We start from the raw sequence: 19,468 nt of genomic DNA, 5'->3' as shown, positions 1-19,468 counted from the left end.
TGCTTAGCCCGCGTCCCTGGGAGACAGTGATGAGCAATGCAAAGTGGTCTTTGTGTGTTTCCCCAGGAAGCAACAGGCAGTCTGGTGTAGTGGTCAGGGGCACTGAACTTGGGGCCAAACTGTACAGGTTTGAACTGATCCTGCTGGGCTCTGTCTGGCCCTCTGAGCTTCCCAGGTGCCCTCCTGGTCATGTGCCTCTGTCCCCTCCTCCGAAGAGCACTTAGCTCACGGGGCCATTCGGGAATCGAGTCATTGAGTGAAACGATATAACTAAAACCGGCCTGGTCTAGCCGTTGGGCGAGAGGAAATACTTGCGACACACACGTCCGATAAAGGGCTGCTGCCCAGGAGACGTGAAGAACGCCTGCAATGCGTGAATAAAAAGACAGACAACCCGATTAAAGAATAGATGAAAGGCGCAGACAGACACCTGCCAAAGACGGGCAGATGGCCGGTGTGTGTCTGGAAAAGTGCCCAGTGTCTCGAGGCACCTGGGAGCGCAGACTAGGAGCACGGGGGGCACGCTGGGGACCGCGGGAAAGAGCGATTCCGCCAAGGCCTGGCGGGGACTCTCTTCAGGCCGGCGGGACGTGCAGCGCGGGCGTGGCCACGGAGGAGGTCGCTTTGGTAGCTGCTTTTAAAGCTAAGCAGGCGTCCTCCCTGCGGCCCAGCAAGTCCAGTCTCAGGTGTGTTTGCTCGAGAGAAGCGGAACCCCGTGATCATGCTTGTTCACGCATGTTCGTGGCGGCTCTGCTGGGAAGAGCTGAAGCGGGGAAATGGCCCGGTGGGTGGACGCGTGGCGGTGCTGCGCCCGCAGACAGGACGGCGGGGCGGCAGGGGAGCAAGGCGTGCACGCGAGACCACACGGCTCTCCGAGCCGCAGTGCGGAGCGGCCAGACCCGAGAGCACACGCCGAGGGATTGAATTCCCATCCCTTCCCACGGCAGGCAAAGCTCACGGGACCAGGGCGTGGGCTGGTGGTGGAGGGACACAGTGAGAAACACGCCACGAGACTGCCGTGACGTTTGCACGGTCGCTCGGCTCTAAGAGAGCCGGAGAGAAGGAAGCCTGTCGCGGCGCGCCCCTGGGTGAGCCGCCTTCCCGCGGTCCCGCCTGCGGAGTTTGGGGCGCCGGCCGGTGCCTTCAGGCATCCTGTGCTGCTGCTGCCGCTGCTTTTCCGAGGACGCCTGCACTTTGTTCAGAGAAGACAGTGTTTTAGTTAAATTTATCAAGAAAACATATTATTAGTATAATGAGATTTTAATGATTTGAAATTTAGTTGGAGCAGCACACAGAATTTCAATCTTACTGTGTGCAGCTGGGGGTGTTTTTATTTTATTTTATTTTTGCCTTGGGCCTCGTGGCAAGGACATGTTTCTGCAATTATTATTTAGTTTTTCTTACACAAAGCCCTGCTTTTGTGCTGCTCTTCGTTTTCTTGTTTAAAGGATCTCTTGGGAAAAAAAGGATATTCTTTTTGTGAACACTTCGCTGGCTCGATCAGAACCAGGGTGTGAGTGTTGTTAAGGAAGGGCGCTTGTGTCTGGGTAAGGTTCACACCGGCACTGTGTTCGTTTTCATAATTGCTGCAGAGTGGGAACAGCCGGATGTCCATTAGCTGAAGAATGGACCAACAAAACGTGGACATCCACACAATGGAATACTATGCAGCGATGAAAAGGAAGGGCGTATTGATACCTGCTAAAATGTGGGTGCACCGTGGAAACGTCCTGCTAAGCGCAAGAATGCGGTTGCAAAAAGACAAATGCTGTGTGGTGGCTGGCATTTATATGATGTCTCTGGAACGGGCAGATGACAGAGACAGAAAGTAGATTAGTGGTCGCCAGGGGCCGGGCGGGGGGAGGATGACTGCTCATGGGCACAGCGTTTCTGTTCCTCGTGAGGAAAGTGTTCATCCATCGATTGTGGTGATGGTTGCACAACTCTGTGAGTATGCTAAAAACCATTGATCTGTAGACTTTAAAAGGGGGAATTGTTTGGAATATGAATTCCATGTCAATAAAGCTGGTCACAAAAATAACATGCTGCTGAAAGTTGGAGCCCAGAGCTCGTCAAGATTTTCCCTCCGACTGCGAGTCGGTATTCCTTGCGTGGCTTCCGAGGTGGCGCCCTTAACCTCGGGTAAGGGTGGGGGGATCCTAGACGGTCCAGCTTGTCCTCCCCTTCCTGGTCACTGCCCCGGCAGCAGGGGCGGCTGTCGGCTGTCAAGGGCTCGCAGGGGCTGTGCTTGGCGGCGTGCACAGACTGTCTCACGTGATCACGACTGGGAGGCTTTTGAGGTGTGTACGACAATCTCCTTACCGGGCAGGTGAGAGTGGGGAGCCCCCAGAAACTGTGTGCCCCGTTCTGCCTGATCCTACACACTTTGCAAGGAGACTTAGATCCGATTCTCAGGGGCCCAACAAATGGTCAGGAATCTCCGAGCAGAGACGGTGGCTATTGAACTCTCTTCTTGCTTTCGACCCCAGGGTAAGAAATATTTAATACATTCTGATAAGAATCTCTCGTTCAGGCAGACATCTGTCCACGTCCATGAGCAAGAGTTTCGCGGCGTGGTATCTCACTGCCAGCGAAGCGTGCTGACAGCTCCTCCCTGCTGTTCCGTCCCATTTGCCTGGAGAAATGTGCTGTGGTCACAGCTCAGCAGACTGATGTCACGGCCCGCCGGGCGAAGGCGATAGTTTTAAGCTGTTGCCAGCGGAGACGTCGGGAGGAGCAGCGAGCCGGTGGCTGTCGAGGAGCCCCCGTGCTTTTGAGGAATACTGTCGTCGGGTCTGGTGTCTCTCGTTCCAAGCTGGGTTCTCCGCTCTCCTTTGCTCGTTCAGTTGCTCCCTGATCACGCAGGGCGCGGCCCTCCCGGTGGCCCCTGGTGGTGGGTGTTCCTCTCCTGGTGGCTCCCCAGGGGCCCCTGTACCCCAGGGGTGCAGCCGCTCCCTGGATCTCTCCCTCGGGAGGAGCCAACAAACGAAAACGGGGCCCGTCCGCCAGTCAGAGCAAAGCCAGGGCCTGGGCCTTGCATTTCGCTGACAGGGAGGAGTGAAAAGGAAAGCCCTCCTCTTGTCCCACGGGGAGGAGCAGCCTCAGCGCTGAGTGGGGGCGGGCACTGCTCGGCGTCACTGAGGTTGCAAGTGACAGCAACTCTGGGCGCGTCGTCATTTTAAGCAGAAAAGGTTTTGGCTTAGGCCACCCTGTGAGCTTCCTGGGGCTGCCGTGGCAAAGCACGGAAAGCTGCGTGGCGCAGAACAGCAGGAATGTGCTGCCTGGCCGTGCTGGGGCGGAGCCCCACATGGCGGCGTGGGCAGGGCCGCGCTCCCGAGAAGGCTCCGGGCGGACCCTTGGCTCCGTCTTGGCTCCTGGAGTCTCCCGGCAGCCCTGGCCTGGAGCTGTGCCATCCAGCCCCTCGCTGTGTTTTCCCTGTGCGTCCATTCCACACCAAATTCCACCCTCCTGCTTTTTTTTTTTTTTTTTTTTTTAAGAGACGATGTCTCACTATGTCACTCAGGCTGAACTTGAACCCCTGGGCTCCAGCGATCCTCCTGCCTTGGCCTCCCGAGTAGCTGGGACTACAGGCACCACCACGCCCTGCGCAAACTTCCCCTTTTCCCAATAAGGACACCAGTCACGTTGGAAAGGGCCCACCCATGTGACCTCATTTTAACTTGATTACCTCTGTAAGATCCCACTTCCAGATAAAGTCACAGTCCCAAGCACTGGGGGTTAGAAGTCCAACATATCTTCTTTGGGGGACAGTTCAGCCTGTCATGTAAGGAAGCCCTAGAAATGGCAGGGAGGAGCTGGCCTCGGGGAGTCTTGACCCGGGAGCGTGGTGTTGGTGTGACCCTGTCCCTGTGTCCTGTGTGTGTATGTCGGGCAGGTACCAGGTGTACATCCTTTAGCATCTTGGGGTGGGGCTCCACCTCCCGCTCCTGAGTCAGCCCCGGGAAGACCCACCTCGGTGCTGGGTCTTGTGGGCACCCCCTCCCCCCCGTCCTGTCTCAGGCCATTGACCTGTGCTGGCTGCTCCCCTGGGGACCAGAGGGTGGGAGGGGGACAGCCCCCAGGTGGGGTGGCGGACGGGGCTCTTACAGGCGACCCGGATGCACACAGCTGAGACCAGGGAGCAGCGTAGCTCCTGCAGGCCCGAGGGGAGGCGGGACTCGGCCTTTTCGGCGCCCTGGCGCCGGGGCCTGGCCACTGGCTGCAGAACAGGACCGGCGTGTTGTCTTGCTGAGCGAATCGTTCGGTGTGAGTTAAGTGGAGAGCACTAACAACCACGTGGACATGTCTCTTTTGGGGCCCCAGGCCCCAGAGGGTGGTGCTTTTGCCCTGTGCTGCGTGTGACAGAAAGGAAGCTTAGCGTGTCCCAGAACACGGCCACACGCCATCCGTGCTCCGTCGCTGGCACTGCACTACTCCCCCCTCCCTTTTCTCATTTCAGGCAATAACAAGAATCAGAGGTCCATTTCCCAAGCTCAGCTCCTGTCTGATCAAATTTGGTTGTTGCTTCACTCTGTATAGCGGGCGGAGAAACATCCATCGAGTGAAATGTGCGCAGGGGACCCGCGGAGCGTGGGGCGCGTCCTGAGGTCGATTCGATTCCTCCGGCGTAAAAGCTCCTCCGAGGAAGTGTCTCCGCCGCGGCCCCGTTTATTGGCTTTCCCTTTCCCTGGTGCTGGCGTGATCCAATTTTAAACGCTGTTTCTGGGCACGTTGCGAGGAACTCCGGGGCTGCAGCAGCCCTGGAGACCTGGCTGGATGTGACACTCGGATTGGCGCTTTGTTCTTATTAAAGGCGGAGACCCCGCCGGGAGCCGGCCGCGGGCAGGCTGAGCCGTGAGAACTCCGTAGCCGTCGCCGGAGCAGTGCGGGCCCCAGACCCGCAGCCTGCGTGTGGCCTGGGCGGGGAGCGTGTCCCGGCGCTCCTGCGTGAACGAGCCCCGTGCCTGCTTGAGACCTGGGTTTCTGCTTCACGCACACTTCCCTGTGGTGGGCACCAAGGCCCCAGAATGTGCCTGTACCTGCGCCTGGGCTGCGTGTCACTTGCCGGCCCGTGGTGACGCGGTCTGGGTAGGGTTGCTCCAGCCGGACCGGTTCTGCCTGTGATCAGAGGAACAGGCCTTCTCTGCGCCCCTCATCCTGATCAGGAGGTGGGGTGGCTTTGGTGCTCTGGTGTCCTGCTGTCGTTCACAGGTGCTTTTCCAGACGCACGGCTGTGTCTCTGAGCGCAGAGCCTCTACTCCGTTCCTCAGTTGTCACCCACGGCAAGGCTGGCAGAGTTTTCCTGTAAAGGACCAGACCGTAACCGTTTCAGTCTTGGTGGGACAGTCGGTCTCTGTCGCGGTTATTCTACTCTGCTGGCACAGTGTGCGTGCGTGCAGCTGTAGAAAACATGTAAACGGATGGGCGTGGCTGTGTTCTAATAAAGCTTTATTTACAACAGCAAGGCGAAGGGCCAGATTCGGCCCCCAGGCTGTGGTTTGCTGACCCTCGATCTGTGGCATGGATTCTACACCATAGATTTGAGGTGTGTTTTTAGTCCTCTTTCCTTCTTAAATTGTTATTTAGCAAGAAATTCCGACAACCCAAACCCTCCTGGCTACGTTCTAGGGTCTTTACGGCTCCTCGTGCTGCAGACTAGCAGGGTAGTGATGCTGTTTAGAGACAGGACTTGGGTCACTTGTCCTCTGTTGGCTCAGTGACCTTGAGCTCAGCTCAGCCCTGTTGTCTTTGAACAACGGGGTGATGACAACACCTCCCTTATCTTGCAGCATCCTTTGGAGAATTAAATGTGATAACATGGGAGAAAGTGCAGGTATTAAGTAAGGGGACACATATTTGTCACCAGGGGCACACAAGGAGGAGAAAACTGGGTAGAGATGTGAAAAACAAAAGCCAAGGCGGGGGCTAAGCCAGGTATTTATTTCTACCTGTGCCACTGGTGTGCCCCTTTCGGGTGCTAGGCCTCTGGCTCCTGTTGTCTGATCTGTGTGGCAAAGTCCCGGGTGGCCTGTGACTCTTCCTCCCGGAGTCATCGCCACGGGGAAGGAAGCATAGATCGTCTGTGGCCGTTTAGCTAGGCAGCCATAACAATCCCACTGCAGTTGGTGGAAAAGGTCTCTTGTGACAGGTGCCGTGTCATCAAAGACCTGTGCTCTGTGGCTGCCAGTTCCCAGCTGCAAAGTACATCCTGCAAAATTCTTAAGAAGCGAGGAGAGAGCAGCAGGGCTGGCGCCTCGCTCAGCCTGTTTGCAGGTGCTGGAGGACCGAGAACAAAGTGGAGGATGTTCTGCCTGTGACTCCCTCACCGGGCACCGTCCTGCCTCCAGGGAAGCCCTTGTGGCCCAGCTCTGATGTGTGCCAGGTTCGTACTGCTGTGTCTCCGTGAAGAGACTCGCAGGTGACGGTTCCAGGTGGGCATGGCGGTGCTCACATCCGACTTAGCAAGTGCAGGGAGCGGGAAGGGACTGCTACCCCGTCCCTCCTCGATGGAAGGAGCACTTAGAGCAGGCGCTGCACTTACTAAATGGCACTTATGCCAGGAAACACTGTGTGTGAACCGGGAGAGGACTGTGCAGCCGTCTAACAAGGGGCCGTGCAAGGAAATAGAGTGAAGGTCTCTGTTAGGGGTTGCATTGTGTCCCCCTAAAAGGTGTGTTCAAGTCCTGATCCCCATTGCCTGGGAGTGTGACCTTATTTGGAAACGGAATCTTTGCAGATGTGATTAAGATGTAAGTTAAGATGAGGTCGTCCTGGAGCAGGGCAGGCGGGCCCCTAAGCCCGTGTGACTGGTGTCCTCATAAGAAGAGGAAAAGCGCAGAGACAGACACGTGCAGACACAGAGCGCCACGTGAAGACAGAGATCGGAGAGGCGTGGCCACAAGCCAAGGAACGCGGAGGATTGACGGGCACCACCAGGAACTCGGAAGGGGCCAAGGGGGACCCTCTCCCAGAGCCTTCAGAGAGAGCGCAGCCCCGTGGCTCCTTGGTCTCAGACTTCTGGCCTCCAGAACTGGCAGAGGATAAATGTCTGTTGTTTTGAGGTGTTGCGACTGAGGCACTTTGTCACCACGGCCACGGGATGCTAGGGCGGTTTCCCTCTGGCCTTCGGTCCTCTGATCGCCTTGGGGGGCTGTTCTCTAGCCAGTAGGGCTGTGGGTGAAGTGGGAAGGTCACGGTTGGAAGTGGAGTTAAAAGCCTCAGACTGGACGTGCTCCTGAGAGTTCCGGAACCCCGAGGCGCGGTGTGGACGCGGAATGCAGAGCCGCACCTGCGTCAATTGTCGCTCTCCGTAGCACCAAGAGAAACTGGACCGGAAGGCGGGTCCTGCTTTCCTCCCGAGTCTGAGAATGCTGAAAACGCGTGTGTTCTGACATCACCCCAGCACTGCGTTGGAACATGGCATCGTGACTGTCCGTCTCGGGGGACGTCGGCAGTCCTGTTCTGCAAACGTCCGGACAGGAAACGCTGTGGACTCCGGGAGCCTCTCGGCCTCTGCGGCAATGAGCCGGCTCTGCGGCTGCAGCACGGAGGCGCCGTGGGCGGCGTGCCGCCGTGGCTGCGTCCCCGTAAAACTGCATCTGCCAAAGTCGGTGGCGGGCCGGGTTCCGCTCGCTGGCGGCAGCCCCCGGTCCCTGGTTTAAACCGACAATGTAAATAAAACACACACACGTATGGTGTGGTGTGCTTTCTAGCGTGTTCTCGGAGAGAGGATCGTTTGGGGAGTCCTGTTGCTGCTCCCCTGGCGTGAGCCCGCGCCGGCCCTCTGGCCCTCTGTGCCCAGCTGCCTGCGGCTCCTGCTGGGTTTCGGCCGAGGCGGAGACCGGGTGGGGAAGGCACCGCCGTGGACGCAGGGTCCCCAGGCTCGAGTCCTGCCTGCGCCACTTCCTCCCTGCGGGGCCTGAGTGGACACGTTACTCCACCTCCCGGTGCCTCAGTTTCCCCAGTCAGGTACTGGGGAGCCACCAGGTGGTGGGAAACGGCCCCCATGGGGTGCTCGGGGGGCAGCTGGGTGTCCTCTTAGGCAGAGGGGCTCTGGGGCTGCTTGCCTCAACTTGGTGAAAACGCCGAGTTTAGAAGCATAGCGTTCCCTTTGCGGGAAAATTAAACACATTTTAGAGTAAATTAAATTAGGGGACTTGTGATCATTAGCTAAGTAAATTATTTTTTAAAAATCTAATGTACCAAGCAGGATATGGCGCATGGTGGCATACTCAATAAATATTTGTTAGGATGAGCGATAATTTTATGAGCCAGTCAAGTCACACATAATGAGACTGTTTGGCTCTAAAACTAATGAAGTGACTGCAGAGCAATAACGGCTTCTAAAAATAATCTGTGTGCTTGTGAGAAATCCCAGATGGGGGAGGAGGCTGGTGCTGGAGTCCGCCCAGGAGAGCTGGGACGCCGTGTCCCGGGCGGCGTCCAGGGGGGCATTGGTGACCTTGGGGCGGGTCGTTCCGCTCCTTCCAGGCTCCGAGGCTGGAATCTGCCAGCGCCGGGCAGCCCGGTGCCAGGTGTGGCCCGCCTGGGCCGTGCTCACCAGCCCGGTGGGTACACGGGGAGCTCTGTGTAGCTCATGGTGTATGTCGTGCCGGAAGTGCAGCCGGGGCCTGGCGTGTCCGCCCGGGGCACCTGTGCGGCCGGGGGAGGGGTCTGCCCAGCGCCAGGCCCCTGCTTGGTGGGGGAGGGGGCTGGAGCCCTGATCCCACTGCGTAGGTCCTGGGAAGCCAGTGTGGGTTGTGCTTGCGGGGTGGGGAGATGGGATGCGGACAGGACGAGGGGGGACGGGGCCTCCGGTGTGGTCAGAGCTTTGCTGGCAGCCTGGGCTCTTGGAGAGGCAGCGAACCTGGCTGTACCCTCCTGCTTGGCCACCCACCTGGGCTGCACCGTGGCGAGGGTCACGACCCCCTCCCCCGTCAGTGGATAGGATGCAAACACCTGCCTCACTCGGCCCTTGAAAATAACTAGTGAGATAACACAACATCCGTGCCAGCTGCCTAGGGCTGCAAGAACAAAGCACCCCGGAAATTATCCTCTCGCCGTTCTGGAGGCCAGAGGTACAAAGTCAAGGTGTCGACAGGGCCACGCCCCCTCTGACGGTTCCAGGTGGGGACCCTTCCTTGCCTCTCCCGGCCTCTGGTGCGGCCGCCAGTCCTTGGCACGCCTGTCTGGGTTTATGGCAGCATCACTTCAGCCTGTCTCCATGGTCACGTGGCCGTGTCCTCCCGTGTGTGCCCGCCTAGTGCCTACCCGTGGCCTTCTTCCCTATGTGTGCCTGTGTCCACGCTTTCTTCTTCCAGTGAGGACACCAGCGTGACCTCATCTTGACTCGATTAGCAGAGACCCCATTTCCAAAGAGGGCACGGTCTCAGGTCCCCGGAGGGTGTGAATTTTGAGGGGGCCACCCTTCAACCCTCCGTACCTGGCGCTTAGCTGGTGCGTGAGCCCCGCCAGTCGCCGTTCCCGCTCTGTCCCTGCTCTTGGGGGCGGGGAGAGCTGAGGGATGAACGGTCGAAGCGTAGTTGACGGTATCAATGTTTTGTCCTGATTCCGAACACCCAGGGCTCGTTTTGAAGAGTGTTCTTGGTTTCAGGGGAGCCGGGGGAGGATTTGTTCTCTTTGGGTTTATGAAAGACCGTGAGGCTGTGTCTGGGCAGCGTGCACACGGCCGAGCCCTTTTAGGGTGTCCTCCGCTGTGCCACCGCATCCTGTGTGATGTTTCAGCCGTTAGGGAGACAGAAATGTTTACGACATCCGCTCCTTTCAAACGAGTGCTGCTCGCCGTCAGCTTGGGAAGCCGAATGAGCCGGTGAGGTGTCCGGTCTCGTCCTCGGGGGGCAGAGGTGCCATCCAGTGTGGGTGTGGGGAGTAAATTCAGAGTACCACGTACTTGGCGTTGATCGTCTCAGCTTAAAAAAAAAAAAGTCATGCGTCTTTTCCTTTACGGAGTCTCACTTAGCGTGTTTGACAGGTACAGAAGGTGTGTCGCTAAACACATGCAGAGACTGCTGTCATTTGGTTTTAAACAGCACTCGTCAAATTCTCCTCGGGTGTGTCTGCTCAGCGGGGCGGAGGGGCTGAGCCGGGCTGAGTTTTCCTGCACCGCGACGCTGTCTCTGCCTGCCAGCAGAGGAAGGTGCTTGCTTGCGTCCGGGCAGGTGGAAAGGACACTCAGGAATGTAAGGTGACTTCTTGCGTGAGAACTCTGTGGCATTTCTAACCCCGATATCTGTGGCCGTGGGAGCCACTCTCCATAGGGAACTGCAAATGTTTGAGCAGGAGGCCCGGCCGGAAGAAATTGGTGGCGAGGAAGATGGTGGAAGCTGGGAGTTTCGGGGTTCCAGAAATCTTGGCATGTCGGGTCTGGTCCAGACGGGAGTAGGGAAACTCCACCTTTTTGCCTGTCTGTGCACGTCCACGCATAACGGACCACGTGACTGCCGAGAGCATTGACCCGGGGGTTAAGAATTTCAAGGAGCAGGCAAATCCGCAAGTGTGGAACCCGTGAATAGCGAGGATCAGCTGTACTTGGGATTACTTGTGGAGCGCCGTAGGAGGAGGGAGCAGGCCGTTTTCCTCACACGCCACCCCCTGCAGTACTTCTCACACCACGCCACGCAGACGCCACTGGGTGTCCCGCAACCCCATTCAGTTCCGGCCCTGTCTACCTGGACAGAGCCCGCCCCAGCTCCCTGGCCCGCGGCGGGGTGCTCCGTGGACCGGCACGGCGCCTGCGCTGATAAGAGAGGCCTGGGGTGTTTGCTCCCTTGGTTCCTGTGGGGACAGGTGGGCCACCTCCCGCGTGCCCTGCGCATGCCCTGCCGTGGAGGGGCAGAGGGCCGGTCTTGGGGTGGTGCTGGGCGTTGGGGAACGGAATACTGCTCTCCGTTAAGCCACCTGGGGTTGGCATGTGTGCCGCCGGCCACATCGGCCCTCCTCCTTCCTGCGGAGCCACCAGCCCTCGGTGCAACCTTCCTTATTGCCGGTTCAAGTCACGCCAGAGCCAAGGCGTTTGTGCAGGAGAGTGGCATTCCGGGTGGCCGTCTCTTCCCAGCTACGATGTCTCGGATTCCTTTTCCCTTGGGTATGTTTTGTGGTGAGGACTGACACGTGCCCTGGACGGGCAGTGCCCAGATATGCCAAGCTGGAAGAGCAGAGAGCAGCCCAATCCGAGCAGGGGATGTTTGTGGCCTGAGCGTGCAGCAAGGCCCAGCCGAGCTTGCCAGCGGCTGTGTTGGGGTCAGCCTTCGACAGCTCCAGGTCTGGAGGCCCCTGAGGCCGACGGGCATGACCTTGAAGAAGTGGCTGGCCTCACCTTCGGGCCTAGGAGAGGTTTGACTTTGAGACACGTGGCTATAAAACGTTATTCCAGATAGTTCTAGAATCGGGGGCTCAGAGCTGGAGGGGCCTTTGCAAGTTGATCCTCCCATTGACCTCCCCGTTTGGTGGATTGAACCCCTTTAAGGAATGCACAGGGTCTTGCGGAGGAAAGAAAGGGGCATTTATTGGGGTTTTACCTGGGTCGATGCTGGGCGGGGCCCAGGGATCTGCCGTGGCCCGGCCCTCCGTGTGCGTGGGGCCAGCCGGGCCTGCCCGATGCCCCGAGGCTCCAGAACGTGCCTCGCCCCAGTGCTCGCTGGTTTGGTGTTTTGCGGGGAGCCTTCACCGATCCGCTCTGCCCCCCACCCCCCAGACGAATCAGGGAGGTGGCGGTGCTATAGTGGCACGAGTATACCCGCATCTCCGCACTGTGGCCGCTCCCGGGTGGGGTTCTCAGAAGTCTGTCTGGGAAGATCGCATTTTATTGCCCCTCCTCCCTTTTTATAAGGAAGCCTCGATCTTTCTTAAAAGCTGTTGCAAGAAATGAGAATGGCGGTACAGTAAGTATTTATTGAGCACCTACTGTGTACTGGGCAGGTGGCTATGGGAAGTTACCCTTTTCCTGAAATATTTTGTCCTTCAACGGAATGCTTTGCTATTGATTGATTTGTTAGACAGGGCTCACAGCCTCAAACTCGGGGGCTCCAGCGACCCTCCCTCCTCAGCCTCCTGTGTAGCAAGGACTGCAGGCATGCTACCACGCCCAGCCAAGTTTTCTGTTTTTTTGTAGAAACAAGGTCTTGCTGTGTTGCTCAAACTGGTCTCAAGCTCCTGGCCTCAGGGGATCTGTCCTCTCGCCTCGACCTCTCAAAGTGCTGGGATTGCAGACTTGAGCCGCCGCACCCGGCCTGAATGCTCTGATTTTTTAGAACTTAGCGTGTTTGTGAGCCAGTGAAGGACCCAGGTGATTCAGACAGAAGGTGGGGAATGGACGTGCCTGTCTCCCCCAGCCCCTTGGATGGAGCTCAGATGGAAACGTTTCGCTAAAAAGGTGGAATTCTTCTCTGGCTTTGAACAGATTATGTTGAAAAGGATGTAACCTGTTTATAAGGGTGCAGCTCGCATTTGGCTTAGTCTTAATTAATCATGCTAATGAGGGGAGCCGCCCCCACCCTCCAGCCCCACACCTTATTTTCACAGCACCTGTCGTTCTCTGAAATGTTGTATTTACGCATTTATCAACTTTTCTCCCACTTCGATACCAGCTCTTTGTCTTTCTCACCGCGGCACCCTGGGCTTCAGCGATGCCCGGTGCACAGTAGGTGCGCTGCACGCCACCCTGGGAGGGGTCCTGACGTGCACTCTGTGACCTCGGGCACCCCGGCTCACCCCGCACTGCCTCAGTTTCCCCAGCTGTTAGATGAGGGTGGTAGTGAGAACTCCTCCTGGCTTAGGGGGCCCAGATGCAGATCCAGTGACGCGATGATGAGCCGTCCCTTGCGGGGGGCGGGGGGTGTTGGGGGACAATTTGCAGGCAGAGGTGGGCTTAGCTCTCGTCCTGCTCCGCGCCCGTTCCGGGCCCTTCCTCGGCGGTGATGCCAGGGCTGCCGAAAGCCAGCCTACCGCCTCCGCGGTCGGGCGGCCTCGCGTGCATCCGTTTTCTGTTTCTGGTATTTGATTTGTGTTGTCGTGGCAACGGGGTGACAAGTGTTGAGCGCCTTAGAGTCTGTGCCCTGATGTAGTCTGCAGCCCTCGGGCGGCGCCTGGGGTGCCTGGGGGGACGTCGCCCCTTGGGGTTTGGGCGGCGCCTGGGGTGACTGGGGGGACGTCGCCCCGCGGGGCTTGGGTAGAGCCTGGGGTGCCTGGGGGGACGTCGCCCCACGAGGGTTGGGCAGCGCCTGGGGTGCTTGGGGGGACGTCGCCCCGCGGGGCTTGGGTGGAGCGCGGCCTCCGCCCCTGCGGTCTGGTCGGACAGAGCGGAGGCCAGTTAGAGGCCGGAGTCGGTGGCTCCGCGTGTCCACCGAGCCTCGTGTGCCTTGAGTCTCGCCCTCCCTCCCTTCCCCCGAGGCGGGGCGTGGGTCTGTGTCCCGGGGAGCTGCGGCGGCCGTGCCGTCGCTGGGGGCAGAGATAGCGGCGGCGCCTGTGGTCAGCAGCTTCTATCGCTAGACGGCAGCCCGTGCCCGCGGCTGGGCCTGGGGGCCGTCCCCTCGTCTCCCCAAAGAGGGCTTCTCCTCGATCTGCAAGTCACGGTGGCGTCCTGCCGCGTCCGTATATGAACCCGGCGCGTGTCCCCTGCCTGCCCCGCGATCCCGCCGCGCCGTCTGGTCTGCCGAGCAGTGGGAGCGTCTCCAACCCGCCGTCCCGCACCCTGCTCGCCAGTGAGTCCTCCGGTTGCCTTCCCGTCCCTGTCCCCTTCCCGTCCCCGTCCCCTTCCCGTCCGTGTCCCCTTCCCGCCCCTGTCCCCTTCCCGTCCGTGTCCCCTTCCCGCCCCTGTCCCCTTCCCGCCCCTGTCCCCTTCCCGCCCCTGTCCCCTTCCCGCCCCTGTCCCCTTCCCGCCCCTGTCCCCTTCCCACCCCTGTCCCCTTCCCACCCCTGTCCCCTTCCTGTCCGTGTCCCCTTCCCATCCCAGTCGCAGGAGTTAAGCCTGGCCAGCCGTGTTTGCCGTTCTGCTTCAGGGCAGGTTTTGTCTTTGTGAGAGCGGACCCCGGGCAGCCACTTGGCTTTCCCAGGAAGCCAGTGGGACGTTGGTGTTAGGGGGGACGAGATGGGGGTCAGGTGGCCGGGGTCTGACCCGTGGGGCGAGGTTTCCGTCACTCTGGTGGGGCATGTGGCTCTCGGGGCCCAGAAGGATGGCGTTTGGACCATTCTCGGGGACAAGCTGCGGTCGAGATTTCCTTTCCCGGGGGTCTGGTACCGTGGGTGTCTCTGGTTCTGTCTCTCCCGTCCCGCCGGCCGCTCTTGGCCAGGGCCTGGCCGTCCTCCGGGCTCCCCCAGGTGAGACATTCCGTCTGTCTTGTCTCGGGCGGGTGGGTCAGTGGGAGGCGCTTTCCTCTGAGGCCGAGCCGGCTCTGCTGTTACTAGCGCTGTCCGCTGTGAGCAAGGGCACAGCTGCAGTTTGCTGAGCGCTTTCTGCATCCCAGAGACTGTCCCAACCTCCTAAGGCACTTTGCCTTGTGCTGTATCGTCTTGACAACTTTTTTTTGCAGTTGAGGAGACCAAAGCCCAGAGAGGTTCAGTAACCTGCCCAAGGTCACACAGCGAGTGGGAATGGGCACAGCCTGGCTGCCTAGTCAGTGCTGTTAACCTTGGCTCGGAGGCCGCCTCCCTGGGCCCTGCTCACTCACCTGCTCCTGTGTCTCTGATACCGAGCAAGCTCCCAGCGAGCTCTCTGCCCCATCTGTGCTAGAATACGCATTTTCCCCTGAACTCCGCCTGGCGAGTCCTTAAGGAAAAGACGCGTGTCCACGTACGTGTGCAGACGAGCGAGGTGTGGGCCTTCCCTGGAGGAGCTCACGGGCTGGGTTTTGCTTTGTCCTGTCATGCCTGTTCCGTTTTGAGACAGAGTCTCACTCTGTTGCCCCGGCTAGAGTAAGGGCCGTGGCATCAGCCTAGCTCACAGGAACCTCAAACTCCTGGGCTCAAGTGATCCTCCTGCCTCAGCCTCCCGAGTAGCTGGGACCACAGGCATGTGCCACCATGCACGGCTAATTTTTTCTCTCTATATATATTTTTAGTTGTCCAGCTAATTTCTTTCTATTTTTTTAGCAGAGACGGGGTCTTGCTCTTGCTCAGGCTGGTCTCAAATTCCTGAGCTCAAATGATCAACCTGCCTCGGCCTCCCAGAGTGCCAGGATTACAGGCCTGAGCCACCGTGCCCGGCCTGTCATGTTCTTCCTAGCAGGCTTTCTGTAGACGCCTTTGCAGAGGAGAGACAGCGGGCGAAGCAGGGCAGAGGGATTGGATGCGGGGTGGGGGGAGCTGTTTGCCCACGGTCCCTGAGGCAGCCCTTCAGAGACGGCAGGCCTTCCAGTGACAGGCAACGCCTGATTGCCCCAGGCCGAGGGGCTCTTCCCGCAGCGCCAGCCGGGAGGGGCAGACCCTGCGCCCTTTGGGGCCTTGCGACTTGGCTCTGTCTGTCCAAGGGCCTGGAGCCCTTCACTCCGGGGCGTCACATGTTAACCCCTGAGGCTCCCGCCAGGCCTGTTCTAAGCCAGTGGTTCCTATTCACGGGCCCCTACCCTAGACCCCAGGCCAGGGCCCCGCGCTTGGCCTGGTCAGGGAGAGTCACCATGCAAAGTCCATGAGCCCAGGTTCACTCCCTGCAGCGTTTCCCAGAGAGAGTCCTGGGACCAGCACTGGGTGGGCAGGGGAGAGAGACGCTGAGTACTCTGCCCCTCCCCTTGGAGAATCACAAGGTGTATCCGCATTGTCAAGGCTCTGAGAAGTCCTGCAGAAAAGACATCTATTTAGCTTTACTTAACCCAACCCCTCCTCCACTTCTGGGACCTCTGAACATCCGCGCCAGGGGTCCTCAGACTTTTTAAACAGGGGCCAGTTCACTGTCCCTCAGGCCATTGGAGAGTGCACACTGTGGGCCCTGGACAAGTCGGCTGCTAAGCAGGACAGGCAGCGGTGGCAAAAACACCCAGTGGGCTGGATAAATGTCCTCAGTGGGCTGCATGGGGCCTGAGGGCCGTAGTTTGAGGACCCCTGATCCACACCGTGGAACTCACTTTGGGAAGTGCCAGTGGAGACGGAATGAAGAGCTGTCCTGCTCGTGTATGTGCTGCTGGTCCTCAGTTTTTCTCAGGTGGCCTTGGGCTTCCTAAAGTGCAAACCAGTTTAAAAGTGCAACCACGGAGGAAGGGAGGGGGTCTGTTAGGTTTTCTGTTAGGAAAGGGGTCCCCAGTCCCCGAATGCTTGAGGACCTGATGGAGACCACCCTGTCCATCATGGGCCACCTGTCCCTCAACCCCCACAGCCCTGCCTTTGTACCCAGAGGTCTCTCCTGGAATTGCTCTTGTCACCAGTGTGTTTGTCACCTCCTTCCAAGCTTAACGTCCCCTGTTGCGTGTGAGGACGTGGAAGCTGTGCCTGGCTTGTTAGTGAGCGTGGTTTATTCTGGGCGCTCAGCTCGCTAGACAGGGAAGGTCCAAACCCAGCTCCGTGGCTGGCTCGTCGTGGCTCCTTGGGCAACGGCCTGGACTCCCTCATCAGGGAGACGGCCATAGTCGGGGCGACCCACTCACGGGATTGCTGGGGACCCTGCGGGCCTCCATGCTCACCCAGAGCAAGGACCCGGGAGGGGAAACCAGCCGAGCTGCTGTTCCTGTGTTAGCGCCAGGTGCCGGCTGGGGTCCTGCCTCCCCCACTTCCTCCCTGCCGGCGGGGATCTGAGAACACGGGAACTTTTGAAGATTTAAGTGTCTGTGACTTCCCACGCCGGTTATTGCGTGGAAGGACTCTGTGGCCGGCAGACTGGGTTGCAGCGTGAATGGCGCCACCGGCTGCCTTTCCTCGAGCGAGTCCCGTTGCTGGGCCCCGTGTCCTGACCTGTGGGGCCCCCATCCCAGCCCCTCGCCAGGCTGCCGGAGCCCGAGCGAGCTCACCCGTGAGTGAGGACGTGGGCAGAGGGGCCTCGGTAGACGCTCGCTCCCTCCCCCCGCGGAGCTGCGTCCACGAGTCCCCGTCCCCACCGCCCAGGCCATCTCGCACACCCTTCCGGGTGGGGGAGTTTCCAGCTGGGCACGGGATAGGACGAGGGAAGGGAGCTTGAGAAGGAAGAGCCGGCAGTTTGCTGATTGGGACTTCACAGTCACTCTCTCTCTTCCTGGCTGATTAGACATCTTCCTGCCACAGGACAACCCTGAGCAGAAGGACATGTTTCTGTCGTCACTAACAAGTCCCCTGCCTGCTGGGAGGATGGGGGACAGGAACCCTCCCCCTCCACTGGGCAGAGCAGACTCCTTCAAGACTGGGCTGCAAGGTTGCCTCCTCCAGGAAGCCTGCCTGGACTACCACTCGTTCCCTCCCAGGTCCCCAGCATTCTGACACTGCTCCCTTATTTGCCTCCTGGGCGCTGAGGCCGTCGGGGCAAGGCCTGTGTCTGAGTTCCACCCCCAGCCCCCGACCCTGGGCCCACCTGGTGCCAGGCCTGATGGATGTCCACTGAGTGGTTGTTGCATGAGCGAAAGAAAAAATGCAAACTGGGCCAAATTTTGTCATAATTATACTATAGAATTTGTCTAAAAAGCCAGACTTTTATTAAGGAGATTTAAAGTCAAAAGCGATTGGAGACGTCCATGCCTACTTTCCCCGGCTCTTGACTCTCACACCTCAAAGACACCAGGTGCGGATACAGGGGAGCAAGAGGTGACAGGTGTCCTGTAGTCACTTTCTCCAAATGCACAGGTCTCGGTGCAGCCGAGGAAGTGGGGGGTTTGGGGTACGCCGTCCCTGAGCAGAAACAGTCGTCGCCTGTAGAAGGCCAAGGGGACCCCAGGAGGGAACGTCCCTCGGAAAGGGGGGGCAGGTCCCGCAGCGGCTGTCCTGGGGCAGGCACCGGGGCCACCCCTCCCTGCTGCTGGGTCTCCAGCCGGGCTCGGGGACCGCCCGCTCGCAGTAGGTCCTCAAGCTGAATTTTCGAGCCTGGTTGGCATTTTTACACGTTTCTTGTTCAGTCCGTCACGCGGAAGGAGGTGTGGTGCTGGCGCATACTCTGCGCGGTGTTTCCGCGGACCCCATGGAGGGTGCTGGCGCGTGCTCTGCGCGGTGTTTCCGCGGACCCCATGGAGGGTGCTGGCGCGTGCTCTGCGCGGTGTTTCCGCGGACCCTATGGAGGGTGCTGGCGCGTGCTCTGCGCAGTGTTTCCGCGGACCCTATGGAGGGTGCTGGCGCGTGCTCTGCGCGGTGTTTCCGCGGACCCTATGGAGGGTGCTGGCGCGTGCTCTGCGCGGTGTTTCCGCGGACCCTATGGAGGGTGCTGGCGCGTGCTCTGCGCGGTGTTTCCGCGGACCCTATGGAGGGTGCTGGCGCGTGCTCTGCGCGGTGTTTCCGCGGACCCTATGGAGGGTGCTGGCGCGTGCTCTGCGCGGTGTTTCCGCGGACCCTATGGAGGGTGCTGGCGCGTGCTCTGCGCGGTGTTTCCGCGGACCCTATGGAGGGTGCTGGCGCGTGCTCTGCGCGGTGTTTCCGCGGACCCTATGGAGGGTGCTGGCGCATGCTCTGCGCGGTGTTTCCGCGGACCCTATGGAGGGTGCTGGCGCATGCTCTGCGCGGTGTTTCCGCGGACCCTATGGAGGGTGCTGGCGCATGCTCTGCCAGTGTTTCCGCGGACCCCGTCGAGGGTGCTGGCGCATGCTCTGCCAGTGTTTCCGCGGACCCCGTCGAGGGTGCTGGCGCATGCTCTGCCAGTGTTTCCGCGGACCCTATGGAGGGTGCTGGCGCATGCTCTGCGCAGTGTTTCCGCGGACCCTATGGAGGGTGCTGGCGCATGCTCTGCGCGGTGTTTCCGCGGACCCTATGGAGGGTGCTGGCGCATGCTCTGCGCAGTGTTTCCGCGGACCCTAGCGAGCGCCTGCTGGGTGTCAGACCTGTGCTGGGCTCTGAGGATGCAGACGAGGTCCCTGCTCTCTGGAGCTGCTGCTTGAGTTGGGGACAGTTTATGTAGTTTCCCGTCTGGAGCTGGGCCGAGGCCCCCGGCGGAGGGGTGGAGGGGAGCCTAGTGGTGCCTGCGAGCCCTGGCATTTTGAGCGCGTGGTCCGTTCTGTTGCTGCACAGCAGCCTGGTGGGCAGGGTGACAGAGACTGTGCCTTCAGTGCTGGGTCCCCTGGCGCTGGTCAGTGGAGTGGCACCTCCTGGCAGTAGCTGTCCAGGCTGCTTAGGATGCTGACTGCACGTTCCGCTGGGCTGGCGACCCTGCTTAGCCCTGGCTGTCACTGGTGTCCAGAGCCTGCACCTGGCCAGAGCCCAGTGGCTTCCTTACCCGCCACTGCCCAGCGCTTCCTTGTGGGGGTGCCCCGTTGCCAGGGCAACCAGAGGCCAAGCAGAGCAAGCTGCTGCGCTGCTCCTGGCCCTGAGAGTGGGGACCGGGGCTGGCGGACGCAGGCCTGCGGGACAGAAGCAGCGG

General features: G+C 59.8%; 1 protein-coding gene across 2 annotated transcripts in view; it reads left to right on the top strand.

The window, feature by feature from the left end:
- The window catches only part of PARVB (parvin beta), a 90,455-nt gene that overhangs the window by 11,906 nt on the left and 59,081 nt on the right, over window positions 1-19,468 (top strand). Inside the window, exon 1 of one of the 2 annotated variants that reach the window (XM_020287818.2) lies at window positions 13,633-13,718. The exons of the other annotated variant lie outside the window; for it this stretch is intronic. Within the exon in view, the coding sequence (XP_020143407.1) occupies window position 13,718 (1 nt within the window). The 5' untranslated portion in view covers window positions 13,633-13,717. Of the gene's footprint in view, window positions 1-13,632; window positions 13,719-19,468 lie in introns of those variants that run through there. 2 annotated transcript variants of the gene reach the window in all.

The sequence above is a fragment of the Microcebus murinus genome, chromosome 10 (genome assembly GCF_040939455.1).
Source record: "Microcebus murinus isolate Inina chromosome 10, M.murinus_Inina_mat1.0, whole genome shotgun sequence".
Lineage (NCBI taxonomy): Eukaryota > Metazoa > Chordata > Mammalia > Primates > Cheirogaleidae > Microcebus > Microcebus murinus.
Note: the sequence above shows the minus strand (reverse complement) of the source record. Positions and strands in the feature narration are given on the sequence as shown.